General features: G+C 48.1%; 1 protein-coding gene and 2 long non-coding RNA genes across 9 annotated transcripts in view; 2 read left to right on the top strand and 1 right to left on the bottom strand.

Annotated features, from left to right (window-relative positions):
• Positions 1-426: 426 nt before the first annotated feature.
• Positions 427-25,563, bottom strand: PITX2 (paired like homeodomain 2). Of its 5 annotated transcripts, none has more exons than XM_035293117.3 (5): positions 25,276-25,563; positions 16,362-16,417; positions 15,747-15,884; positions 4,185-4,390; positions 427-1,693 (listed from the first exon to the last, which is right to left on the bottom strand). In XM_035293117.3, the coding sequence occupies exons 2-5, from the start codon at positions 16,405-16,407 to the stop codon at positions 1,130-1,132; spliced, it is 954 nt and encodes a 317-aa protein (XP_035149008.1). In that variant the 5' UTR covers positions 16,408-16,417; positions 25,276-25,563; the 3' UTR covers positions 427-1,129. The 5 variants fall into 5 exon arrangements, with proteins under 5 accessions (XP_035149008.1, XP_035149006.1, XP_035149010.1 ...); XM_035293115.3 differs by lacking the exon at positions 25,276-25,563 and adding an exon at positions 20,146-20,404; XM_035293119.3 differs by lacking the exon at positions 15,747-15,884.
• On the top strand, positions 2,004-13,331 carry LOC118152222 (uncharacterized). 2 transcript variants are annotated; one of them, XR_013533419.1, is made up of 4 exons: positions 2,004-2,211; positions 3,332-3,449; positions 8,678-11,440; positions 11,786-13,331. It is a non-coding gene; the product is annotated as an uncharacterized LOC118152222 (long non-coding RNA). The 2 variants fall into 2 exon arrangements; XR_004740723.3 differs by having other exon boundaries at positions 8,678-13,331.
• The window catches only part of LOC118152223 (uncharacterized), a 30,957-nt gene continuing 20,616 nt past the window's right edge, over positions 16,392-26,732 (top strand). The window contains exons 1-3 of one of the 2 annotated variants that reach the window (XR_004740724.3): positions 16,392-16,655; positions 17,284-17,425; positions 22,640-25,279. This is a non-coding gene — a long non-coding RNA (uncharacterized LOC118152223). Of the gene's footprint in view, positions 16,656-17,283; positions 17,426-22,639; positions 25,280-26,732 lie in introns of those variants that run through there. The other variant, XR_004740725.3, reaches the window with a different exon arrangement.

Raw genomic sequence — 26,732 nt, 5'->3', positions numbered from 1 at the left:
TAAACTGTACATCATGCATACATGCACAAATATTTCTCCAGAACAATTTGCTAGAGGTGTGGGTTTCCCCCTAGAGGAGTAAACTTGAGAGTCATTCCAGGCTGATGTACTTGCTACATTTCTTTCTCCTTTTTGCTTTCTCATATTATTTGCTAGCAATAATGGAATCCTCTGAGTTTAAGCCAAAGAAAAATTTGAGAGACAAGATTAGATTTTGCAGTCTTCTTTTTTTTTCCTCCCTGGGAATGCCTTTTTTCTTTTCAGTTTCTAATGAATGGCTATAATTTATTTCTACAACATTTAAATAGGGACTGCTGCCTTGTATGTTTAACTAGGCAGGCAGAGGGAACTGGTTTGTTTAGAAGCAGTGACTGAGATGCCCTGGCCAAGTTAGTGACAGAGGAGGGTAGAAAGAATCCAGACCAATCTGTATGCAGTATATTTTACTCCCATGAAATAAAACACATTTTTTTTTCATATTTGCTGAAAAGTAAAACAATAATATTGTACGAAATGTTATACACAGGGTAGGTTGTACATAGCAGTTTCAGAAACATCATTGCATCCACCAGAGAAACTATTCTAAAACTGATATTCACACATTTTTTATAATAATAATATGTTAGAAACATACAGTGTGGCATTTAGTATATACATTCCCTTGCTTGCAAGCGAAAAATCCTAATCGCTTCTGTATAACATGCTTTATTTTAAAGCCTAACTTTTAAAAACACTGTTGTGAATTACTAACAACTGCTTTTATAAAATTAATTTGACATTTCGATATATATACATCCTTTCAGTCATTTAAATGTTAACAATGCTAAACTTAAAAAATAACAAGCTTATAGTAATGTTAAAATGTCATATCCAGTCAAACATTTGTTTGTGTATGTGTCCTTGCAACTGTTGGAAATACTTGTAGTGAAAGATGTCAAGGACACTGAGGACATCCCTTTGTAATCAAAGGAGCTCTCTCTTTGATTCAGTGGTTTCCTTTTCTCTATATATCTTTTCTTTCTCTCCCTTTCTTTAGTGCCCACGACCTTCTAGCATTAATTCCCAGTCTTTCAAGGGCGGAGTTGCCCCATCCGGCACGGTCCTAGGATCCCGGCGCTGTGGGTGCGGCTCACACAGGCCGGTCCACTGCGTACTGGCAAGCACTCAGGTTGGATGCCGGGTTCTGCACGCTGGCGTAGCCGAAACTGGAGTGCTGCTTTGCTTTCAGTCTCAGGCTGGCCAGGCTCGAGTTACACGTGTCCCTATAAACATACGGAGGAGTCGGTGGCGCATAAGGACAGGCAGGCGTCGGCACCGCGGAATTCAGCGACGGGCTGCTCAGGTTGTTCAAGTTATTCAGGCTGTTGAGGCTGGAGCCCGGGACGCCCGTCACCGCTGAGGGCACCATGCTGGAGGACATGCTCATGGACGAGATAGAGTTGGGCGGGGAGAACATGCTCTGCGATGACAGGGGGTTGACGTTCATAGAGTTGAAAAAGGGGAAGCTCTTGGTGGACAGGGAGGCGGACGTAAGGCCCTTGGCGGCCCAGTTGTTGTAGGAATAGCCCGGGTACATGTCGTCGTAAGGCTGCATGAGCCCATTGAACTGCGGCCCGAAGCCATTCTTGCACAGCTCCGCCTGCTGGTTGCGCTCCCGCTTTCTCCATTTGGCCCGACGATTCTTGAACCAAACCTGGGGGCGGTTGGGGCAAGGGAGCAAACAGATGCCACAGTCCAGATTAATAAAACTTCCATAGGAGGCCAACCCTCCTCTTCCCCCGATACACGCGCTAGCGCCCTCACCCACCCTGGCGGCCTCCCTTCGCGGCAGCGCCGTGCACTCCAAGCTACTGGGGCCAGCTTTTGGTTACTCGGGTCTCCGCCAAGCGTGGGAGACCCGGTAGGCTCTAGCCTGCGAGCTGGGATTCTGAGCTACGCCACAAACCCCAGCTGAACGCATAGAGGCCTGCAGACCACTTGATCACTCAGCCAGGCTTTTCTCGAGGTCCGAAAACACTCGCTGTAAAACAAACGCGGACAGCAGGCTTTTTGCCCAACCCTTCCCGGGGCACCTTGCAAACCTGCTTCCATTCCAAAGCCACAGACCCAGGGATGAGGAGAAGGGACTGGAAGGGCACCAGAGGACCCATCTTTCTCCATCGCAACTCCTCCCTCCCTTCCCTGACCTCCACTGTCGTCCCCCACACCCTGGTACGTGCCCCCCAAACAGGGACTAGGCTGCCGACACCCTTTCTCGCCTAGCAAAACAACCAAATGAAAAGCAAAAGACCACCTTCACGTCAGCTCCTTAACTCCACGAGCTTGGCATATTAAAACCACAGGAACCCAGAACGGATAGTTCTACAATTCCCCCCTCCCTTTGCTCTGCCCCTTCTCACCCTCCGCCCACCACAGGCCTGGCCGGTGCGCCTGGCTCAGCCTGGTCGTTTGACTTTGCAGGCGGCCGCCCAGGCCGGCCGGCCCCCACCCGTGTCCGGTGGCCCCGCCGCAACCCCGCTCCCAATCCACATCGGGCCCGCCCGTCGCCCCAGACGGCGGCTTTTGTGTATTGGAGCGAGGCCTGGCCTGAGATCTCCGAGCTGACACCGTTGATGTTTCACATTACACATCTCCGCCGGGCCCAGCAGCTTAATCCGCTTTTTCTCTTTTTCCTTTCATTCTCAATTTCCTTTTTATCCCCCTTCCTCTTTGCACCCGACTACTATAAAAAGCATGTCTCACTCCCACTTGGCTCGACGAGCAGCCACCCTGGAAGAAAAGGCAGCTGCAAGGAGAGCCCAGCGCCGCGGCAACAGAGCACTAGGGAGGAGCTGCGGTATAGCGCAAGGGTGGGAGGGCCTTTTCGAAGGATCCCAGAAGACCCATAGACTATATCTTTATTTTAATTACTTGCCATTTCTACCCTAGGCCATCTAAACTTTGCTCAGGCAAGAAGAGTACGTGAGAGGCCCGTTCCCCCAATGAGCAACAGGGCTAATGAAAGACCGACCTTGCACAAAACCACGCTGCCCGGGACCCAGCGCAGGCTTCGGGCAGTTAAACTAAAACCATTTTCAACTTCTTCCCGGCTCTTTATTCACCAGCATAGCCTTATGCCTTGCACAAACGCCACCCAGAGAGCGCCTTCATTCCCTTTGATTTGGGAGCACATGATGGTCTTTATTCTTTTTATCATTGTTTTCTTCTTTTTGCTCTCTGCTCCAACCGGGACTTTATTTTTCTACCCAGAGCACTTACATTTTTTTTTTTTTTTTAACAACAAAGCCTCTGAATGCTGCTTGATTTGCTTGATTCTGTTTTCTGCTTCCAGAATCCTAACGAATTTGGAATCTTCCACCGACCAGCATAAACCAGGACGTTGCTATTGGGTAATTTATTTAAGCTCATTTTTGCCAATCTACAAAGTACAGATTTGCTTCAAAGTTAAGGTAAGCCTTTTTTTTTTTTTTAACAAAACTACGATTATAATTTAGAGGATGGGTGTGAGTTTCAATCTCCAGAGTTCAACTCCTGAGAGAAGATAAATAAACCAAACTGAAAAGTCTTTCTTCTTTTTTTCTTTCTCCTTCTAAGAGGACTAGTAATTGTGTATTAAAACTTTGCTCCTGGAGATCACAAAACCAGGGAATAGGGTGTGTGGGAGAGACCTGAATGGCTGAAAAAAACCATAAAGAAGGCGTAAGAAGTGCGAGCCCAGGAGGGAAAAAGCTGGGCCAGGCCCAGCGCAAACGTTTCCCAGGGAGGGCCAACTCTTGCGTTTCTCTGGTGGGTCTTCCTCGTTAAAGGCGCGCAGGTTGGAGCCTGTTTGTGGCTCTTGACCTGGTAGGGATTTTATTAGCTCTCTCGTGGCAACTGCAAGCCAGGATCACAATGCCTTGTTCAGGGGACTACCCACGCGGCTCAGCTCGTGAGGTCGCAGGAAGGCGGGGCAGTGAGCGGGTGCCGCTCTGGGAGCCTGAGCCTGGTCGGCAGTCCTGTCGGCCCCAGAACGCGAGTTTGTTCTTTTGCAACTCGGCAGCAGCGAGGCCTTCTGCCTTTGCAAAGCTGCGCCCCACCGGGGCCCTGCGGGGCAGCGCTGCCTCCACACTCCCTCCTGGTCTACTTGGCCTGCACCTCCACAAAGTCCTCCCTCTATCCCTCCCAGGCTCCGCGCTGGCTCCTACCCGGACTCGAGCTTCCGTAAGGTTGGTCCACACAGCGATTTCTTCGCGTGTGGACATGTCCGGGTAGCGGTTCCTCTGGAAAGTGGCCTCCAGCTCCTGGAGCTGCTGGCTGGTAAAGTGAGTCCGCTGTCGCCTTTGCCGCTTCTTCTTGGACGGGTCCTCAGCGCCCACGTCCTCATTCTTCCCCTGCTGGCTCTTATCTTTCTCTGAAAACGAAACACACAGTTTCCCCGTCAGCATGCCCACCTGTAACCCGCAAACTCCAACTGGACCAGCGGCAGAAACCGTGGAAGAGCTGGGCTGCCTGGCGCTGGAGGAGGGTGTACTCGGCGGCTCAGGGCCAAGAGGAGTGCTGCGCCTGTGGGGTGTGCAGGCGCGATTGTGGGTGTTCGCGCCCCATCTCCTCCCCTCCCCCAGCGCCTCACGTTTTATTCACAAGTTTATCTCGCTGCAGCGGCACATTCATTTTTATAGCCTCTGCTTTCAAGTATATTTATACACCTCTGAGCAGACACACCAAATCTCCTGGGACGCACACTCGAGCGGTTTACCGATCCTCCTCCCCCCTCGCTGAAAGCTCAGATTTCGATGCGGTTTGGGAAGACTAGGAAAAGAAGGTGTGGAGATTCGGTTGAGCACCCAATTCGCCGGCCCTTTCGGAAAAAAAAAAAGCCTCTTCTCGAGGGGCATTTCTGAGTAGTTTCAGACAGTTTCCTAACGAGCGGAGCTCCTCAGGAGCTGAAAGCCAAGAGAAAACAGGGACAGAGGTGGGGCGACCTCTGAAGGTCCTGAAATCGCGATGCTGGGATTTTTGTGACCCAGAAAACAGAAGGGAGGCCCGGGTAGGATTAGAGAGGGCGGCAGAATTGCTCGCGCCATTAGCGCCTCCGGGAGCCGGGCCGATCTAGGGAGAACTAAAGCGACGCCGGGTCGTCATCAGAATTCCGGCTCCCGGAAGTACTGCGGGGAGCCAGGCGAACGACCACTCCCACCACGCCTCCCCCAGGAGGGGCTGACTTTCTTGGGGTGAGAAGGAGCGGAGGCGTGGGGCAGCTGAGCTGGACTGTCCGCGGGGCGGCGCGGAGCCTTACCTGCGGCCTCCGGGCTGGAGGTGTCGGAGATGGTGTGCACCTCCAGCCTGTGCTTGGAGGAGTCCAGGGAGCGGGGCTGACCGGGGGCCAGAACCGAAGCCATGCCTAACGGCTGGGGATAGTGACAGGAGGAGGATGAGGAGACGGCCGACAGCTTGGTCCCCGCTGCTCGGTGCTCCAAGTGCAGCGGGCCTTTCATGCAGTTCATGGACGAGGGAGCGCGCCGCTCTACCAGTCCTGGGCTACTGCCCCGCCGATCCCCCGTAGCCGCCGCTGCCCGCTTCGGGTCGCGCTCTAGGCGCGGAGATTCCCCGCTGCGGGCAGAGCCAGGGAACGCAACCCTCGCCGAGTCCTCAAGCCAAGACGCCCCCGTCTCCTCAGGAAGGCTCACGCGAAAAAGTCCGGAGGCCGAAAGTCAGCGGGCAAACGAAGACATGGGGATATGGGCAGGAGGGCACCACTTGAAGCGTCTTTAGGGAGCAGGGTTCCAAGCTCCAAAGCGAAACGAGAGTGGGCAAAGACCCCCTTTTCCCCTCCTCCCTCCCACAAGAACCCCTCCAATGAGAAAAGCTAACGCCAACCGCGCTCTGCCCGCCCCCGCGCTGCTGCCCTGACAGCGAAGTGTCAAGAGTGACAGGGACAGGTAGCTGATATTAGATCCCCCGCGGCGGCAGCAGTCGCGGCAGCAACGGCTCGGCCCTCGGAGCGCACCCTCCGCAGCGCGCACAAGCGCACCCCTCGGGCGGTCGAACGGGGGCCGGGCCTCGCCGCAGCTCAGCTCCAGGCACCCAGGCGAGCGACGGACCAGATCTGCGGCTCCGCGCTTCCCTGTTGGCCTAACATCTTAAACCCAGAGGCGGGCTTCCTGGTGCTGAGACGTCACTGGGCTGAGGCCCTCCCCAGCCCTCTCCTCCTCCGCCTCCTCCCAGACCCTTCGCCGGGTGGGAGTGACGTGGCTCCGCACCAATCAGAACACCCCGAGCCGCAGTGGAGGGGCTGTCCTGCCTGCACCTATCAGCAGTGCAGGGCCGGGCTAATGCCTCGCGGTGCCCACCCGGTCTACATGGGCAAGCTCCTGGGAATTCTGCTCCTGCCCAGCCCAAGGCGATCCGGCTTTTAGTCCGAACCCAAAGGTGAAGAGATGAGGCTAGGAGTCGGAGACTTGGGAGAAGACAGTGGAAAGTCAAGGGCTGAAAGGTACAAGGCTTAAGAAGACACCCCCTCTTTTTGTCTGGCTACATCCATTTCTAATCACCTACCCCTTATAAAAAGGAGACATGCTACTTAGAAGGAGAAAATTTGAAAAACAGCAACAAATCACCTCTCCGATCTTAAATTTTCTAAACAGCCTGTCAACTGAATGCTGCGCTAATCTGAAGAAGCTTTACTTTAATTGCAAAGAAGACAGAGCCCTGAAAACGCAGGCTAATAAATTAGAAATCGAGAAGTAAATGGACCCGTCAAAAGAAAATTACCTTGACTTTGAACGAACAACTGTTTGGTGGTTCACTCTGGATTTATACAAGAATAAAAAGTCGCCTCGGATCACGTTCTCTGTGATGGTTATTAGTCCCCAGACAGAAAACACACAATAGAATAGAAACCCTAACCCAGCGTTTTCAAAATGCGGAAAGCTTATCCATTCTACTTAACGTTGATTAAGACACATAACCTAGATCTTTCAAATTCTTTGTACACTGTATTAAGCTCGTCCTAACCCGAGAGAGCCACGCTTTAAATTCGACTCTCCTGTTTGCTTTCTTATCAATCAGATTCAAATCCATAAAGCCTGTAGAATCAACAACCTTGAGCTAATTATATATAAAATATGCCTTAATGAATTTCCATACAATTAAGAATGTTGCCAAATAACCAATTTCAAGGATAATTTTTAATAGTCATTTTCTTTTCCCAGTGAGCTCAAAGCTGTCTTGAGCCCTTAAAGTCAAAGCAGAGGAGTGGGTGTGGACTAAGAGCGAAAAGCCTCGAACAGCTCCCCAACTAGGAAAAGTGAAGCCTTATTTACTAATATAAACAAACAAAAAAAAGTCACTTTTGGAGACATTAACTCTATAGCATTGTTTCCAAGTAAATCTAATTTCCTAAGAAATTAAAGAAATCTACATATATTCAACATAATTTTTGAAAGTCCTTTTGTCCCCCAGCTTAGGTCAGCTGGAGCGGACAAACTAGTCTCCCCTGGGTTTCTGCACTGGCGATTGTTTTATTGTTGAGTTAGTGTTATCATCTCTGAATGTGTATTTGTTTGACATTACAGTCAATGATTTGCAATGCCAGCAAGAAGTATCTTTAAAACACCCCCTCCTTGTCCTTGTTCACAAGATTGGGAAACTATTTAGTGTGGAACAAAGTGGATGAAGCGGACTACAAATATACTTGCAACTTATGTGTCTCTGTTTTGCCCTGCCCACCCCCAAACCCTATCTGCAACTCCTCCCCATTTTAAACTCACAGTCCAAAGACCAAAATGAGAATTGTTTTTCAGTCTTTCTTCACCAGTATCATCCCACCTTAAGAATTTAGCTGCAAGGGAGAACTTTCTTCATAGTAAGCTTTATATCAGCATTTCTGCTTTTAACCTTTTATTCCTCGTTACCCCATTCCACACATACAGACACCTGCTCAGAGTGGAACACATCCTCATGTGACAGGTTTGCATTAGCTGAGGCTCATACATCTAGCTATATTAGGTCCTACAATCTTATCACTAAATTATACACATTACACCAGCAGCCTGTTGGTAAAGAAGGTTAAATTAATTTACATTCTGCTCATTATCTGGTGCTTAAATGACGCATTTTATCCCTGAGATTTGGTGGAGAATCTCCTTCTCAGACCCCACAGCGTTTCACTGAAGACAATGCTCTTACATTTGTAGTGGTTTTTAATCTGATAAGACTCTAATTTGCTTAAGTCTTTTAAATAAGGGTCTTAAATGTTTCTAGCCGTTTTCTTATTGAATTTCCTCTAATTCCCCCAAGATCATAAAGTATATGTGTAAAGTAAATATTTCCTCCCATTGCACTGCCAGCCGATGACCTATAACTAAGTCAATAAGAATCCAGCTCTTTTCTGCCCAATGTGTTTACTAATCATATTCCAGTTTCTTCTTTTAAACCTCAGCATAGCTGTGGTCCCTACAATACCATGCCCCTTAAAGCTTCATTTCATGAAGGGACTACATCACATTAAAGAATGAAAAAATCTCTACTGTAGTTAGTATATGCTACCCCCCTTCCCACCTCCCTGTTTTTCAATCAAACCGCAGAGCAGCAAATATTTTTGGAAGCTTGGGTGTTTTTCAAAATGCCTTATTTTAGAAAGCCGAGAAGCTCCACAGAGCCATATAGATTTCTAAACCCATCTTTCATAAACCCACAGAATTTTGATGTAAGCTCTGGTGGCTCCACTCTACCGATGGAACTTTCATCACAGCAAATATACATGTGTGAAGGACCTCAATCAGCTTCCAAAGTGGTTGAGAAACCCAAGGGCACGTGACCTCTCCTGTGGTGCCAAAGTATGGGAGATGTTGGAAGCACTGGGGATCAGCCAGCAGCCTAGATGCCTAAAAAGATAAGGAGTCCTAACTTGTGTGGATCCATTGAAGTCAAGTGGTGAATAAAGACAATTACCTAGAGAATTCAGATAAAAGTAAAACCAAAACCATATCTATTTGTATGTATGTTCACATCCATTTTATGTTACATACACCACACACACACACACACACGCACACACACGGGCTCTGTAAACAACTGACTCAAAGTGAGGATTTTCTTTGCATTTTTCTTTGCAGGAGTTTCAACACTCTCCTAATCTCCTAATCACTTTACACACTCAGAGCAGTGGCAGCAATTGGGTGACATTCCTCTCAGGCCCCCCTGTGTGGCAGGACACCAGCATGAAAACTCTACATGGGGAAAAGGAGGTGGGTGGTGGGAACTAAGAAACACTGTCCAGTGAAAACTCCATGGTATGCTGGTGGTTGATTTTGGAGATTTAATCTACATAAGACTTGTGGGTGCACAGGCATAGGAAGCATAGATGAGAAAGGGGCCAGAAGTCATGCAATCTTATGCATTTTGTGATTCCAGCACTACTGTGACCTCTGGCTAAATTCTTCTGAATTGTTTATAGAAATTACTGTGAGTTCAGCCTTTAACAGAAGTTTCTAATATGGAAAACATCAGCGCTATCCTTACAGGGAAACTGGAGGTTTCCTGGGACAAGGAAGGAAAGTTCAGTGCAGGTGTGAGGTTTTGGGTCTGGGAGACATCAGTGGTTGTCTCAATTGAGGATTCTTGCTTATTCTTTCAAAGAAAGACCCTAGAGGAGGGAAATGTGTGACATGGGGTCAGCCGTGTTGTGTGCTGGTATTTGCCACCGATTACCAGTCTTAAAGTCTTATTTAATTTCACACTTTTCAGTGTTAGTTGTGCAAAGTCCCTCTGGCCATGGCGGTGAGTGGTTGGGCTGTGCAGCCAAACTCTCCATATCGACAGCCCAGGTCTGGCCTGGGACTCAACCGAGTGATCTCCGACTTTTGGAAAGAATCTGTCCTCAGAGCTTACCCAGAAGATGGCTTAATTAGATATCCCCTTGAGCTGTCAGGCCTTAGAGGGGTGGGAGTCCTGCCTCAGCTTGGAGCCACATAATGGGCGTGAGTGTGTGAGCTCCTGGTAAGGCACAGAGGTCAGATGGAGACCTTGCCCCCTGCCTGAGAAGTGCCCCACCCCCTCCACTACCTGGCTTTTCTCTGCACACAAACCAAGCAGAAAACTCCACTACCTACTAGCCCTCATAGCCATGGAATCAAAGAACCCAGAAATTAAAGGCTTCACTGTAGTTGTCCTTTCCCCCATTTCCTAAATGGAATTTAAAAAGCTCTGGCTTGTTAAAAGGGGAAGTTTATTTTCTGAATGAGAAGTCTGTAGACATACTGAGTAACAGCCACCCTCTCTAGGTCCTTGCAAGTGATACCCATCTTTCCATCCCACAGCTCTAGCTGCTCAACCATTTGAGATTTGGGGTAACTAGCTGGGGTAACAGTGTTCAGATGGCAGTGGGAGTTCCCACCTTACACTGGCCTGGGGAGAAGAAGAGAGAGGGATTGGGGGGGGGCATTTGCTAGAATCACTAAACCAACATGTTAATATTTCCTCACATTTGCAGGTTACCACTACAGTTTTCCTAGGTGCTCAATGAATCTCCAGAAAGCAACTACTCACCCAACTAACTAAAATAAAGAGAATGGTATAGTACATGGGTTGGGAGAAGAGGAAGGGAGGGTGGAATATGAAATCAAGCATAGATATCCAGGCCTGGAGAGAAGGAAGTGGCAAGGGGCTAAATGAAGTCCCTCCCCACTACTTTTTAAACAGCCTTGGATTAAACACTCATCTGTCTTCCTCTTTTTCTCTTTTCTTCCTTCTCCAGCTCATGTCCATCTCCCTTTTCTATTTCTCTTACTCTCCCTTCTTTCTGTTTTCTCTCTCCCAGACATGCTGGTAGCTAACATTTAGCATTAGTTGTCATGGTGACCATAAATCACATAAATCCAAAAATACCCACCTATAATCTGAGATGAAGCTTTTATTTCCCTAGCGAAATAATATTTTAAAAGCTGTCAGCTGACAAAAAAAAAAAAAAAAAAAAAGGAACCCACCTCATTGTAGTAACCCAAGTAATATATTACTTCTAAAGGTTTAAATTAAAATGTCAGCCTGTTAAAAACATGCTGGTAGAATCTTGGACAGTCTTCCTGTCATATCGTCACAAAGAAGTTGACTCTGTTATTCCTGATCATTCTTAAACATACACACACAAGTCTCTATGCTCTCTCCCTTTCTATTAATTTCTTCCCTCCTCTACCAACTACTTTGTTTCTCAAAGACTCTATGCATTGGGTTCTAAAAGAAAGAAATCTCCAGGATCAGAAAAGAGCCTCATGGGTTGCTGAAGTGAAAGATGTGGGGTTTGGGGAGGAAGGGTGATTAGGACCATCATGGCAGTGGTGGGGGTTCATCCTAGAGGAGTTAAGAAGAAAAAAACTGCAGGGAGAAGGACTAGAGGTGGAAAGACAGAGTAACAGAAAACTGAGCTGGGTAGTCAGGCGCTGTGGGGAAGTCTAGCCCCGAAATGGTAGGTATATATTCTCCCACTCCTGCCTGTTTCTCCTCTGAGAGAAAACTTTCCCAACCAGAGACCCTGGGGGGTAGGAGGCGGGCAAACGCCGCTGCAGTTGGGCCTTTTGTCTTCTACCTTGGGCTTGTTGTCTTTTGCCTATCTTGGATTACAGGGTATTCGCCTAGATGAAGAGCCATTAATTACCCATTCAGTCAATATTAGGAAGACGACAAAGCTTTTTACATAGGATTAAGAAGACATCAGATTGTTCCATTAGTATATTCCTGCTCACGAATAAGCTTTCGTTATACATTTCCTTTTCCCCCGAGCCGCTCTAACAACTGCTGCATATATTAACAGCGGGCGGTGCGGAGTTACAGCCGAACCAGTCTTAAGAAATTTTGTGTACCGAGTCGGCAGCGAGGAACGCAACCTGCAAAGACCACCTTTGCGGGTAGGGATCCGCAGGGACTGACTACCTTCGGGCAATTTGTACAATTTCCCCTGGTGGTGAAAAGCCACAAAGCGGTGGGGCAGCTTCTGCCAGTGAGTTGCAGATTTGACTCGGGGGAAATGGGATGGCGGAGGTCAGGCGGAAAAAAGAAAATGGAAAACTCCTCTCCTACCCCTATCCCGTTGCTTTTTCCTCAAGCCTCACGCCTCCCTTTGGCAAGCACCTGTCCCTTCCGGGCTAGCCACAGTTAGAGCTCTCTACCCTTCTCTACACAACTCCTTCTTTCCGACAAGGCTCAGGGCCTTGGTCACCACCCCACGCACCACCATTTTGCGTTTTGCTAGAGACGGTCAGGGCTGATCTCGCTGGTGTCCGTGTCAGGATTAAAATAGCTTCAAAACGGCGAGGAAAACTGGATTATTTGCTTTCGGGGGGTAAATTAGGAGTACACGTAGTCTGTGCTCGGCAAACATTTGCTGATTGAATGAGAGTCGCGGGGGCGGGGCGGCGGAGAGGGGTCTGCGGCTGTCCTGGCGGCCAGGGTTAACCCAGGTCCTCCGAAGAAGGCGGGGGCCGAGCTGCTGCCGCGTGTAAAGGTGTGTGTCGCGGCTAGGGGTGCAATAACGGGCAGTGGAGCTCACCTCCCAGAGGGAGGAAGCCTGCGCACATCAGAGCCTTGGGTCCGACACTTTCAGCCCAGCCAACCGGCCAAAGCTATTTAACAATTAATGCGTTCCTGGGGGAGGCCAGGGGAAGCACCCGCCCCTTGTCGGGACGCAAAGCCAGCCGTCAGGTCCCAAGGGGCTGCAGCGCAGTCCTATTTCAGTACAGAACCCAGAGCCGCCGCCCTGAAACTTTTAGTTACAGGGGAGAGTCAGTCCGTCCTCCTCCAGAAGGTGAAGATCATTTTATTAGTTCCACAAGATGAAGGCACCTTTCAGGACCTAAGCAAGAAAAGCCAAAGAAAGGCCTCTGTACTCTAGGGGGACGTTCTCAGCCGGCTTCTACACCATTTTCTGTTCGCTGCGCCCACCCTCTCTCAAACCTCTGGCTTTTAGGGGTCTCCAGTCGCTCTCGTGCTCCCCACCACCCCCGTTCGGGGTTCTATCCAGGCTAGGCTTCTGCCCAATAGGTATCAAGGGGACTTGGGACTCACTTAGCAAGGAAGGCAGAGCCTGGACTGCTTAGGAGTGAACTCTGCCTATACAGAACGTTTATTCTTTATTTTATTTTATTTTTTTTTGAAACGGAGTTTCGCTCTTGTTACCCAGGCTGGAGTGTAATGGCGCGATCTCGGCTCACGGCAACCTCCGCCTCCTGGGTTCAGGCAATTCTCCTGCCTCAGCCTCCTGAGTAGCTGGGATTACAGGCACGCTCCACCATGCCCAGCTAATTTATTCTATTTTTAGTAGAGACGGGGTTTCACCATGTTGACCAGGATGGTCTCGATCTCTTGACCTCATGATCTATCCGCCTCGGCCTCCCAAAGTGCTGGGATTACAGGCTCGAGCCACTGCGCCCGGCCCGTTTATTCTTTAACAAGGACACGGTGCTATGGGGGTTCTGGAGGGGCAGAGGCGGAGAGGGTAGCGTTGTAGACTATCGCGGCCCTTTAAAAAACTGTCATTGTATACGTTTTTTTTCTTTTCTTTTCTTTTCTTTTCTTTCTTTCTTTCTTTCTTTCTTTCTTTCTTTCTTTCTTTCTTCTTCTTTTTTTTTTTTAACCTTACAAATATACAAGAAATAAATCTTTTTGTTTTACAAGCAGGCTGTGCCCAGGACTGCATATTCCGTAAGTTAACTTCTAATCAGGGAAGGATAGTTACGCTGTCAACTGTCAACCTTTCCTTCAGCAGTGCTATAGTTTTGCCCACTCATTTGTGATTTTTTTTTTTTTTTTTTTTGTCTACGAGTTCCTTAATAGCCAATTAAATCAAGATTTTCAGCATTTCTTCCCATTACATGCCTTTTTCTTAGTTAATGGCAGTAAACGTGTTTGGGCAGCAATTTTTCTTTTCGGTACAAAAGTAGAAAACAGACATATTGAGTGTAGGAGAAGAGCCTTTCACGTGCACTAAAATAATGCGGGCCTTAAAGTAATGGTTAAGAAAACAATCATTCATTATTTCTAGTTCTTTATTTGCTAATTATCAAAAGCGAAAGCCCATGGGCTCCTGACCAGCCTGACTGGCGCAAACAGGACTCCTCTGCTCTTGGCGGCTTCCTGCCCAACTACGAGGACCCCATCTCACCACAGGCTTCTCCATCTGTCCTCAGAATGTATTCCCCAGGTCTAGGAAACCCTGGGTGGGAACTGGAGGATAGAGGAGACGTTTTGCGTCTCTCTGGCTCCCAGCACAACAAGAAATGCCAGCTTCGGCTTTTCGACTGCGGGTCCGCCCCGCCCGAGGCGAGATTGGGGAGCTCCTCTTTTCTGGTAGGAGCCAGGGCTGAGCCCGCACAAAGGATTCTCCCAAGGAGTCATCGCTGCTCTTGATATTTAACCATATCCCAAACATACTACGGTCTAATAATTTATTTTTACTACCGATTATCAAACAGAAGAAGAATTTAACACAATCTAAATGACAGAAGTCACCCGACGTTATCTCGGCATTGCCCCCATTTAACCCCATGGGGTTAATCCAGAACAAGTGAGCGTTTAACTGGCCCAGCAGGGAGACTGGCAGTTGTAATGTGGTGTCCGGGCGTGAAGCTCCAGATCGCTTTAGACACTTCGTTTCAACAAATGACCTTTCTCTCCAATTCCCGGGGAAACCCCAATGCAAGGCCTTTGTTTTCTTCTTAGTAATACGGTTTGTTTTCTTGGCCAGAGTCCCGAAATCGCTCCCCCAATCCCATATTACATTTGTATTCTTACACTTTAATCCGGAATGAGGGGGTTGGGGCCGAGGGCTGTGGGGGGCTTTATCTGCTCATATTATCAAAGGTCAACAGCTTCCTAAGGCCAGGCACTTATTTACTATGGAGCCGGGAAAACCAGGAAAATAGAGGAACGGTAAATTTGAGTTTTTTTTTTCCATATATTTTAAAAGAAAGGCGTCTTCCTCCCTCCATGCCTTACACACACACACACACACACACACACACACACACGCACATCTACAGAACAAGTTTCATTTTCAGCAAAGGCCAGTGCCGTAGGTTGGAGACGTTTTAACTTTTTGCGTAAGCCTGTAGACCTCCCGTGGCAATATCCCCCGACTCTTCCAGAGAGAAACCAGCCAATTAAGCAACGACAACACCAAAACCCAAGGCCTGGCAACCAGTGCTTCAGACAGGTTTGAGTCGACAGGGGCAAACCTTTCTACCCTGGGCTGCTAAGTACAGTTGTTGCCCTCCAGCTCTGCAGGGATGTTGTCAGCCCTCAGACCCTCCCGCAACCAGCCAAAGCAAACTTTCGCCAACTCAAGTTTCCCGTGTTTGCCTCCCGCGATAAACCGCGCACCCACAAGCCTGGGTAGGGCATGGCTAAGAGCCTGAGGGACTGAGTGGGTCCGGGTGGTGCTGCGCGTAGTGGGATAAGACGAGCGACAGAGGTCGCTGTTGGACCACTTTTCCACGCCAACCAAGGTGCTGAGGTTTGCTGGAGCGTGCATAGGGGATCAGACCACAGGGAGCGAGCGACAGGGAGAGGTGTTGGGTCTCAGGAGTGCAGTATAATTTGGTAAAAGGAATTAACGTCCCTGGGACGGCTGCTTCCCGTCCCACCCAGTGGCCGAGTTTCTAAGTTCAAGCAGCAGGCGCGCCAGGTCTGGCGGCCTCGCCTCCTTGCGCTTCGCCCGAGGTCCGGAGTCCCGGAGGCGGGTGCCCAGCGCGCGGCCTGCGCTTCCTTCCCGGCCTTACCATTGGCGCCAGGATGCTGCCGCGGGAAGAGCTTGCTGTTGGCTGCCTCTTTTCGGCTCTCAGGAGAGTCCGTGAACTCGACCTTTTTGATTTCGGAGTCTTTGGAGAAGAGACACTCAACGGCCGCCGGCTGCACGCCTGGGCCACGCGCCCGTCCGCACCACGTGCGGAGAGAGGCGTTCCGAGCGGCGGCCGAAAGGAGCCGGGGACGGGAGGAGGGGGAGGCGCGAGGCAGGATGGAGGAGAAAGAGGAACAAAGAGCAAAGACCCAGTTAGAGGAAAGAGCGGACGGCACCCCTGTCCCCCGGACCCTCTGGCAACCCGTGGCAGGATGCCGTACTCTCTCTGCGCCTCCCCTCCCCGGCTGCCAGCGATTCCAGACAGGAGGAGTAGGCTGGGGAGCTCCGGTACGCAGTGCATCGCTGCTTCCTTGTCTACCGTCCCGCCACAGGCAGAGGCCACTGGCTATTTGGTTCTGATTTCCTCCCTGCCCAGGTTGGCCCCTCGGGGAAGCGCCCCTCACCGGGGCCTCGCGGCAGGGCCGGTGCCCTGTTGCCGCCCTCGCGTGGCGCGGTCTCGCGTCCGTGACCCGGGCAGCAGAAGGGGGCCTCTTACCTAATTGCACACACGCGGACACCAGTTTGCGGCAGTTGGTCTCCATTCCCCGTTATCTGCAAAACAGAAAAGAAGGAAGGCTGTGAGAAGAGGCGGCCGTCGAGTGCGCAGGGCTCAGATGAGACTACCCGTAGGCTGTAAGGTGCCTACTTTGTGCTAGGCCGCAGGCGTGCTTTTCCGACCTGACAGCCTCTGGCTGTCCAGCAGCGTCTCCACCCTAGCCTCAGGCCCAGAACATCTAGATGTTTATCAAGAGGGGATCTCCCTCCAGAGTTGCAGCAAAAGGCCCCAGAGGTTAGAGGCCTATAAAGCTACAATGTGCTGGGGAGGCTGTGGACCTACTTTCACGAATCTCGGTGCCGGGGTTAAGAAGCCATCGAAATGCGATGGCAGCGGGAATGGGTGCGTGGAGAGGACTTTTATCTTTGGGAAGCTGTGTGCGAAGTCCACCCTTCAGTGCTTGTGCATTTTTGGAGTTCAGTAAACATTTGTAGAACAGCAAAACCAACGTGCCCCTGCCCTAGACAGCCATTTCCCTCGATTTTCTGTAATTCTGAAACGAATGGGCTCTTGGCTTAGGGTGCTCCAGGAGCCCGCTGACTTTGGGCCTCTCATCTATCGGGAGCCACTTTTCCATATTTAGCCACACTTTCTCCTGGACATACTCACCCAGCCATTTATTTACCCTAAAGTATGATTTAAGATCGCAAAGGAGAGAAACCCGGTGGACTGAGCGAGACTGAGGAGTGCAGGGCAAACGTTCTTGGAGGGTTTCCTGCCCACCAAAGACGGAGAAAATGCTCTGGGATAACTGCTACCCAGTTCTCCCCCTTTCTCTCCCGGGCAAGCCAAATCTTTTTCACATTTTCAACCACAATGCAGCGAGCCAAGTATTTAACGCGCTCCCCCTACTCTGCCATAGGCAAGCCGGGAGAGGTGAGTCTCGAGAGGCTCCACCGGGTGGGTAGAAGAACCGCGGTTGCTTTAAAGACAGAAGAAAAGAAGGTCCAGGGCTCCCTAGGCCCCTTCATTCTCAGCGCCTGTCTCTCTCCACGCTAACCAGGGTATGCTGGCGACCGGAGGGCCCAGTTCGCTCGGGTGCAGGGATCCGGGTGGGAGCAGGCGTTGCCGGGTTGGCGGAGGCACAGAGGCGGGGCAGGGAGCTGCGGGCCTGCCTCTGGCCTGAGTCTCGTTTCTCTGGGTCTCGGCCCGTCCTGCAAGGAGCAGGGCCCTAGGGGGCCTCTGGCCAAGGTCGCTGCCTACAGGAGGGGCTGCCGGGCGCTGTGGCGTGGGGATCCAGGGTGGGGACCGTCAGGCTGTTTCCCCACCCGCTAGCGAGAACGCGATTCGATCCTTGTGGGCCCGTGGGCCCAGGAGTAGCAGTTTGGCGGCTCCAGATTTAGTGATTCTGCAGTAAAATCACAGGATTAGTCCCTGATTGAGATGTCTGTTCGTGAGATATTACAAAATTCATTATCACAGCTTTCTACTAACTCGATATGAAGTAACACAGATGGGATTTTATTAGTCCAGACTTCAAATGTTTACTTATGATAATTTCGGAGGAAATTTGCATGTCATCATCATTTCGATAATCTTTTTTTTTTTTTATATGTCTGAACTGGCTGCATTATTAGCCGGTAGCCGGAGCGCTGCAGATGGTAACTGCAAATAGTTTTTATTTTTTATTTTTTTTTTAAGAATGAAATATACAAAAGGAAACGATTGGGCTGCTCGGTGTAAAGTCAGTCAATTATTACACATTCTTTGCCCCCGTTCCCCCGTGCTTCAGTGCTGAAGACCAAACAAAGCAATACAAAACAAATCTTCAAGAACTGGTAGAGCTCTACTCTAAGGGCTGAAAAGAAGGTCAAGGCGTGTTCCTTAACTCACTCCTACATGTCCTTGTGACTTGGGGATTTATTTTGTAGTCAAAATGAGCCTTGAGACCTGCATTTTTATGCTTCAATTTAATGACCAGGCCTACTAGAAGAACTGACTCTAAATAACTAGGGAAATATAATTTTTTAAAAAAGAGGCCTCCAATTCCCGCCTGCTGATCCTTAAACTTACCCTGTCAAGGCAGGTCTTCTGTGACAAATTTGGCTGCCAGACTTCGGGACTGGCTTCAATGGCTAATCTCACAAATTGAGATGGGAGACTTTTCCTGATGGGAGGTAGTTCTCACCCCCAAAGTTCATGTTCTGGTTGGAATGTGTATGCCAAGGAATCTTGTTTTTTGCCAACTTGGGTTTTTTATTGTGAGCATGCTAAAAAGCACTACATGGCTAATGGAGGACACGGAACCATGCAAAGCAGGCAGACAAGCCTGAAGAAATGGAACAATTTGCTTAAAAATAATTTCTGATGACTGCCACAGGAATGGAAGTGCAGGAAAAATATCATTCGAATAATTCCAAATCCTTTCACATTACTCCCCTTTTCATTCACATTGTTACACCAGAACAAAATTTTTAATGGACTGTTTAAAAATAAACAGCACAGGAACATGTGTTTTAAATGAACTAAATTGTGCAATTAGCCAGTAAATTAATTTGTATTGGGTAATTATTTAAGGAAATTAAAATACTGCTCAATGCAGCTCTGTATTTTACCAAGTGTAAGCCTTCTTTAAAACCAATTAATATCAGTGCTTTAAGAACATTTGAAGACAAACAGGATCAACTTAAGGAACAAAGCACCTAAATAATTTTAGTTTTGCTGAGTTAAAGTAAAACATTACACAAATAAAGTGACTAATTTTTTAGGGAAAGTTTGATTACTGAAATCCTGTATGCTTATTTCACATTACATCAACAAAAACCTTCCACTTATTTTTCTTATGTGCTTTGTTTCCTTGATATTATTGGTATTTGAATTTTAGATGGATTTTTGCCAAAATGATATTTTGTACGATAGAAGCATCTTTAGTTTTGATTAATGGACTAAAAGGAATGCAAGGAAATTTCTTCAAATCAGATTAATTTTTCATATTTTAGAATGTATGAATTCCTGATATTTAAATTCATAATAGTAAAAGTTTTCTCCATTTAGTTTACTTTAATAAGACAATACACAAAAGAGTAAAAAGAAATCACACCATTCTATGATAGTTTGATTTCTAAATTGCTTAAGAAAGTAAAGTGATTAAATTGGAAAAGAGGAACATGTTTCTGAGGTTTAGAATCGAAATTTTTTCTTCATCTCTAGTTGGAAAATAGTTATCTGCATCAATTTAAAATGTATCTCCTGAAGTGCAAGATTGGAGCTGACTTGTGATCAATTTAAAGGAGTTAGAATCCAAAGAAATGGAGCGAGCTTGGCATCCAGGCCTGGCTCCCAGGTAATTTGCTTGGGCCTGAGAGGTCACTAACTGCCAGTTAAGATGGAATCTTTTTATTCCCAATGGATAACAATGGGAAGGGGGCTAATCTTCCAGTAGCTGAAACTTTGTACCCAGCCCTTTATCTTGAGAATGCTAATCCTTGGCCTGAGGATTTGTTCCTGCAGTGTTGGCACCGAGATTTAAGGGAAGATATCTCGTTTTAAATGCCAGCCCTGGTCTGGCTTCCCACTCGACTTCAGCACCCGGTAGATTGTTAGCGTCTGTGTCGGGGGACGAAAGGAACAGGGCTTTGCAAGATCTGTTTGCCAATTGCGTTACTTTGGGCGAAACGCAGTCCCAAGAGCCACAAATCACCTACGGTGAAGATTTTCCGAAGTGGAACAAATTTCCAGACTCGCATTATCTCACATCCCTGCGGGATAGATGGCCTCCACTTACCGGCTACCGGGAGAGAGCTGCTGTCTGCGCGTCCCACTGCTTCCCGGGGGCGATTTCCAGCGAGCCGAGGCTCCGGCTGCACCGCAAGCGCCCGAAAGCCGGGCCTGAGAGGACTGCAGATCTCCTGAGGGTGCCAAGTTCCGAACGAGTCCACGGGTGCACAGGGGCCTCCGAAATCTAGCCGTCCCTGGCAGTTTCTTTCTGCTCCTCTCGAGCTTTCTCGCTCGGTCTCGCACGCTCTCTCCGCTCCCTCCCTCTCATCCCTCTCTCTTCCCTCTGCTCCTACTCCGTGTGGGGAGTGACGTGACGTCAGCAGAGATTCCACCAAACTCCACTGCACGGTGGCGCGCGGGCGGCCGGCCGAGCCCGGCTGCGCGGCTGGCGATCCAGGAGCGAGCACAGCGCTCGGGCAAGCGCCGCGGGGAGCGCGCAGGGGCGACGAGAAACTAGGCAGGGGAGGGAAGCAGAGGCTGGCTGGCCGAAGAGTCGGGAGCTGGAGAAACAGCACCCGAGAGCGAAAAGGAGAGGGGACGGGGCGGGGCACTTAGGACCGACCGAGGAGCAGGAGCACGCACTCCCACTGTGGAAAGGAGGACCAGAGGGAGGGTGGGATGGAGGAGAAGAAGGAATCTGCGCCAACCTGGAAGCCCTAATAAATCAAAGGGGGAGCGCAGAGGCAGCGGGGAGACAAAAACGTACTTCTGGGGGAGCAAATCAGGACGGGCTGGGAGGATGCGACAGGGAAAGTGGCCGAGAAACGGAACAAAGGACAATGTGTATGGGTTTGTTTGGGACTAGGCTCGTGGAGTGTGGGTGTGAGCGTGCGTGTGTGACCTTTCAGGCCTGCAGAATTAAGGAAAGAGGTCACAGCAAAGAGGGACTGCGGCGGGAGGAAAGTGAGGGACCGATAGAGGGCGGGAGTGGAGGTGGGCGCGGTGGGGATGAGAGAGGATGAGTGAGGAGAAATCTGGAAAAATGGAGAGGGTGGAAGGACCACAGCCGGGAGCTAGCGAGCTTGGTTTGCCAGCTGGGGAAGACCGGGACGCTGGGCCCAGCGCAGCCGGGACACTGCGCCCAAGGTCAAGGCGGGTGGACCAGGCACGCTTCGAGTGTCCGCGCGCAGGTGGGCACGGCCACGCATTGACCAGTGTTCATGAAGGGCTTGCGCTGGACAAGGCCAGGACGCTCACAGAGTCTAGAATTTCCTCTGCTGTACCTACACTCAACAAGTTCACCCTGGGTCAGGGATATCTCATTTTTTAAAATGACGAGGTTAAGGTTCCTGGCAAGGATGGTATTAAATTGCACGAGATGGAAGTGGGGGTGGGGGAGAAAGCTTCCCTCAAGTCCACATTTGCTCCTGAAAAGCAAAGCGTATGTGAAATTCCAGAGTACATTCTCACCCGAAAAGTGTGCCTTACTTCTGAACCCCGATTTTCTGATTTCTTGACTTGAGCAAAGACGTGTATTTTGGTAGTGAGCGGGATATTTTGGCTCTGTCCTGCTTTTGAGTGGAATGACTATAAATATAATTCGCCTGGAGGACCAGGTGTGAAGGCTTCTGCCAGGCATATGGGACAAAGTTTTTTCAATCTCAAAGACATCCTGTTAATGTATATTAGAAAGTGTCGGAACACAGCCATTGCTCTGGATTCAAGTTTTACCACCAATATTAATTCCTGCTTGGAAGCAAAACTCAGGCCTTCCATTAAAAAGACCTGTCTTTGGTTCCTAATAGAGAATAAAGTTCCCTGTAAAAGTTGTATTGCTCTTCCTAAATCAATATACCAACACCTGCAATTTTAGAAATATATAATGACTCTGGAGAATGTGCATAAAATAAATAAATTTTAAAAAGCCTGGCGCTTAAATCTAACCCTAGTCACCGCATAGGTGCTGGGCTTTCCCTACGTTTGGGGGCTGTCTGGAACATGTTATGTGTTTTCTTGAATTACTCCGTGTTTTGAATTCATTTGAGTTAGCAGTAAAAACAGGCAAACAAACTTGCTCAATTTGTTTTGAGTGCTAAATCCCTTCACTCTGAAATAGCTAACAGTCGACAGATGGACTCATTTTATGGAAAGGTTTAGCCTCTTCAGCCACGAAGAAAACTGATGAGAGATCTACATTTTAAGCCATTTCTAACCTCCACATAACATCCGTGAAAACTCAAACTTTCTCTTTTTACCCGGTGGAAACTCAAAGCAGTGTTATTTAAGGGGAAAGAAATGAGGGGGAAAATGGTCAAGTGCTGTTTAATTGTATTTCTTTTGTGACTCTGAGAATTTTTTTTTTTTTTTTTTTTTGAAATCTCGCCGAGGCAAGAAAATCAAATTTCTGCAAGTCCCACAACTGAACTCTAGTTACAGCACACCGGAAAATGCAGTCCGAGAAAGACATTTTCATCTCTGCCCATCGACGATTTTTGCAACCTTCCCACTCCTCTGAGCAATGGGCTAATGTAACCCCCTCTTTTTTTCTTTTCATTTTGTAGAGGTTAATAGGCGCTCGTAGCAGAACGGCCTCGCCTTTCAGCTGGTGGCGAGGATAGGCAATCTCACGGAAAAGTTGGAAGAGAATGAGAAAACCAAAGACCGGAAGATTCAGGGACGCGCGGAGAGACACCGAGAGAGGGAAGAGAGCTGCGCTGGAAAGACGCGCAGTTAGGCGCGTGCAACTCCCTCTCCTCTTTCAGGTTTCAGTGGTTTGCACTGAGAGGAAAGGGCTCGGGAAGCTCACTTTCCCTTCGCCCCCTTCTGTCTGGAGTCTCGCCCTCTGGGGGCTGGTTAACCCCAGTCCCGGCCGCTGCAGACACTGCGCTGAGCTTTTGGGTCCTCGCCTCGCCCAGCGCCAGTGCAGCTGAAGTGAGCAGCTGGTGGGAAATGCAAATGGCTCCTGGAGAAATAGAAGATACAGAATGATTCTCATTCCCTCCTCGAGTGTGTGGAAGGAGCTGGACATACGTTTCACGCTCCTAATCCTTCTTTTACATTTTTAGTCATACTCCTATTAAACAACTAATTAATGCCCAGAATCACCAGGGAATACATTAGGCATGCAATCGTAGAAGCAGGGTGCTGGGGGGCTGCAAACCACCGATCTGATTTAAGACGTGGATTTCGGGTTTTTCCCTTGTCAAAGCAGTAATGGAAGATTGGGCCGTGGCGACTGTATTTAGATTCCGATTACTTCAAATTAGAAGGGGGTGGAGGGAGCGTCCAAGCAAAGCACGCAATTCTCTGCCCTGCAGATGTAAACAAGATTGTAGCATCAAAGGTAAAAGCTCCTTTAGGGCTAGATCGCCTGGACTGGGAACCTGGGGAGGGGAGACACTAACCTTACCTATCTGTGAATTTCAAGGATGTTACACTTTTACATAAATAACTCCAGTGTGATCCCCTGGTAATCCCTGGGAGTAATCCCACCATTTTAGAATATTAAAATTTTTCTCCCCAAGCGTGTATCTTTTTTATTTCCTCAAGATTCTGAGCTATGTCTAAATATAATAGTCGTCCAAGTAAACTAGAGCATTGGACCATTGCCTTCACCCTTTCCTACGGACATTTCGATGATCTGATTTTAATGTGTGGGGGGCACAGGGAATTAAATATAGCCCATAAAACTAAGCTTAGGAGAAAAAGTGCTGGCTAAGTGGGTTCAGAGAATTTTTAGTGAGCATCTCAGTTACACTCCTCCCCATAGTATGTTGAAGCAAGTGACAGAACTGTTAGAATGGGAATCAAATTGGAAAGCTCCGGAGGACAACAATTTTGTGATCAAATGGGGGCAAAACCGTGGACAAATATGGGGTGACCTCCACCAACTCTCTCTCACCCAAGAGTCAGGATTTGGGAAAGGTACAGTATTATTTCAGAGCCCGCTGTGACGGGCTGTGTGCTACCATTTACCTTCTTCACTTTGGATTATGATCTCAACCCTGGCAAGCAATTTCCCCAGCTTCTTATCTGACAACAAGCGAGTATGTAAATACCAATGGCTAGCGATGTTTAACTGCCTCAAACATTATTGATTTGTTGGCTGTTCTAAATTGTCTTCCTAGTCCAGGTCTTGTTTCCGAATTGTCTATTCCAGAGGTTTGATCTATGCCTCCGATGCTACAATACAATAATTGTGTGTGTGTGTGTGTGTTTTTTTAAGGCATTTAAGATGAATCAATTGATTTGCATATAAATCAAAATTACTATGCGTTGCCGATTCTGGTGTTTTATAATCATTTCGAAATTAATACTTAACCACTTGAGCTAAAAGAATATACAAATGTCTGTATTGACTCACTAATGAATTACCCAGTTAAAACATCCAGGAAATGCTGGGCGCTGGAAAGACTGTTAAATCAAGACGTATTAGAGGAAGGATGAAGATTGGAAAGGTAACAGACCAATATCTGGAACTCAAAGTTTCCTGTGATTCCTAGCTTTAATTTTGGAGCAGGGGTCTTTCTCCTAAGTTGTTAAAAAGATTTTGTGCTTGTCTGTGAGTACATTCAAGTGGAAGGAGCTCTCCTATGGCTGCAGTGGCTCAGGCTCTTTGCTCCGACCGGGATCTTATAGCTCTAACCCAGGATCGTTAAACTCTGGAAGACTCCGGGCCAGCTCTGAAGGTGCGTGGCCCCGCAAGCCGCCAGGCCAAGCTTCGTCTTTTTTGTCTACCCTGCCGGCGGGCTGGGTGAGCTCTGGGGGTGAGCTTTCGGCGCAATCAGACAGCTGGAACCGGAGTCGACGTTTAATAGATATGCTAACTGAGCACTTACCTTCGTCCTGAGAATAGGAATAAAAAGGTAGCTCTTCTTAAGAGAGGCTGTGCAAAGGCACGCTATAGGAGTTCAGAAAAGGCTGGCAGCGGGAAATCTGTAGCCTGGGGGCTAGTCAACATCCCCTTTCATTTCAAGCACTTATTGATTTGCTGTTGTCATCTTTGGCGACGCAGAAGGACACTTGAAAGAATTTCTGATGGGGCTCTGATCTGAGAAAGGAGGTGACCTGCCCAGGCTCCCATCAAATTCTTAATTACCACATCAACTGCGTTTTTTATCCCCCACCCGACCTCCTTCCCCCACGGCAACCGAGTTTGCTTATTCTTAACTTTTTAATTATTCAGAAACTCCCTTACCTCTCAGTGGCTTCCCTTCTGCAGCGGTTTTCTATTCGAACCTTTTCCCCCTTTTCCGTGGTAGGGCCTGTGTATTGATCCCTCTGACCTTTGGCACATCTGGGCCCTCTGAAATCTCTCAGTCTTTTCAGATTTGAGGATGGAAGGCTCCACCCTCTCCACTGTGTGCACACACTCAGAGATATGAAGACTTACACAGACTGCCTTCAAACCTAGGGCATCTAACAGATGTTCCCTTTTCAGTTCGTCTCTTGAAATCTGAAATGCCTGCCTGACTCCAAGTTGGATACCACTCTCTCTTGCCCTTCCTTTTTCAAAGCAGTTTGGACACGTGTGCAAGTGTGACCAGAACATCTCCACCCATATTCTTTACCAAACTCTAAATCAAGAAGAACTAATGCAGTAGATCGTATATAGATTGCATCAAGAACCAGAACCCCCAGTTTCTGGATTCTCTATTCAGCTCTGGCTGTCATCTACATTGAGAGAGTCATTCTAAGCAGGAGGCCTATAGAAATCTGTATTGTGGGACAACAGGTAAAGCCACAGTAAAAAGTGGAATAATTTTAAAGTCATTTCATTAGAATGCAAATTGTATTTCTGGGTTTTGTTTGTAACCACCTAGTTTTAGTATATACAGAATTAGACAGAAAAAATAGATCAACACAGTTGTTGGTATTAGAGAAGATAAATTCCATGGGTTCATCAGTGAAAAGATCCTCAAAGTCTATAACTTTTGGTCTTTTAATTTCATTTATAATGCTGGGAATGAATAAGGCACCAATTACTTTATATATTTAATTTACATTGACCAATTTGTGTTTTCATCAAAAGCACTTACGCAGAATTTCTTTTAACTTCTGGTAGCAAGTTCAGAAAATAAAGCCATACTGCCACCCTGAACTGGATACATCTCTTGAGCTGACCATTCCTGTAAATGCAGGAATATAACATTGTTCCTCTATGGTCTTTTTGCACTCCTTTAGAATTTGCAAGTCCTTATCAGGTCTGACATCATTGTTTGGGTCCATGTTCATTACAGGCAACTTTGATTACTATGCTGATTTTAAAACAGCCTATTCTGCCAGCATAATCTTGGTTTTCAAATTACAAAAACCTTTTAATATACAAAGTTCCCAGTTTTCACCTTCTTTAGCTCCTTGCTCCTTCAAAACTATTTTCATTGGTGCAAGGAATAACAACTTGTATTACTACTTGTACTCCTTCTACTTTTTTGGAGATTAGGCTGGATTCCAGAGAGAACACCACCATCAGCACCACCACAAACACAAAATCTAAAACCAAAGCCCTTTCTTGCATGATAATTGGTACTTGGAATGCTTCTGACTTAGTCAATGTCATCTTACAAAGGTACCTTGTAAACTTGCTGGGAATTTCTAGCAAATGTTTGTAGTAACTGGAACAACTTCTCTCTGGGAAGATACCCTCTTTGATGG

The sequence above is a fragment of the Callithrix jacchus genome, chromosome 3, assembly GCF_049354715.1.
Source record: "Callithrix jacchus isolate 240 chromosome 3, calJac240_pri, whole genome shotgun sequence".
NCBI classification, from domain to species: Eukaryota; Metazoa; Chordata; class Mammalia; order Primates; family Cebidae; genus Callithrix; species Callithrix jacchus.
Note: the sequence above shows the minus strand (reverse complement) of the source record. Positions and strands in the feature narration are given on the sequence as shown.

Excerpts from the sequence above, each read along its gene's own strand:
- PITX2 (XM_002745478.7), bottom strand. The coding sequence starts at position 5,483 with ATGAACTGCATGAAAGGCCCGCTGCACTTGGAGCACCGAGCAGCGGGG. Across the intron at positions 4,391-5,275 it reads CTCCAGCCCGGAGGCCGCAG|AGAAAGATAAGAGCCAGCAG; the intron begins GTAAGGCTCCGC and ends TTTCGTTTTCAG. Across the intron at positions 1,694-4,184 it reads TTACGGAAGCTCGAGTCCGG|GTTTGGTTCAAGAATCGTCG; the intron begins GTAGGAGCCAGC and ends AACCGCCCCCAG.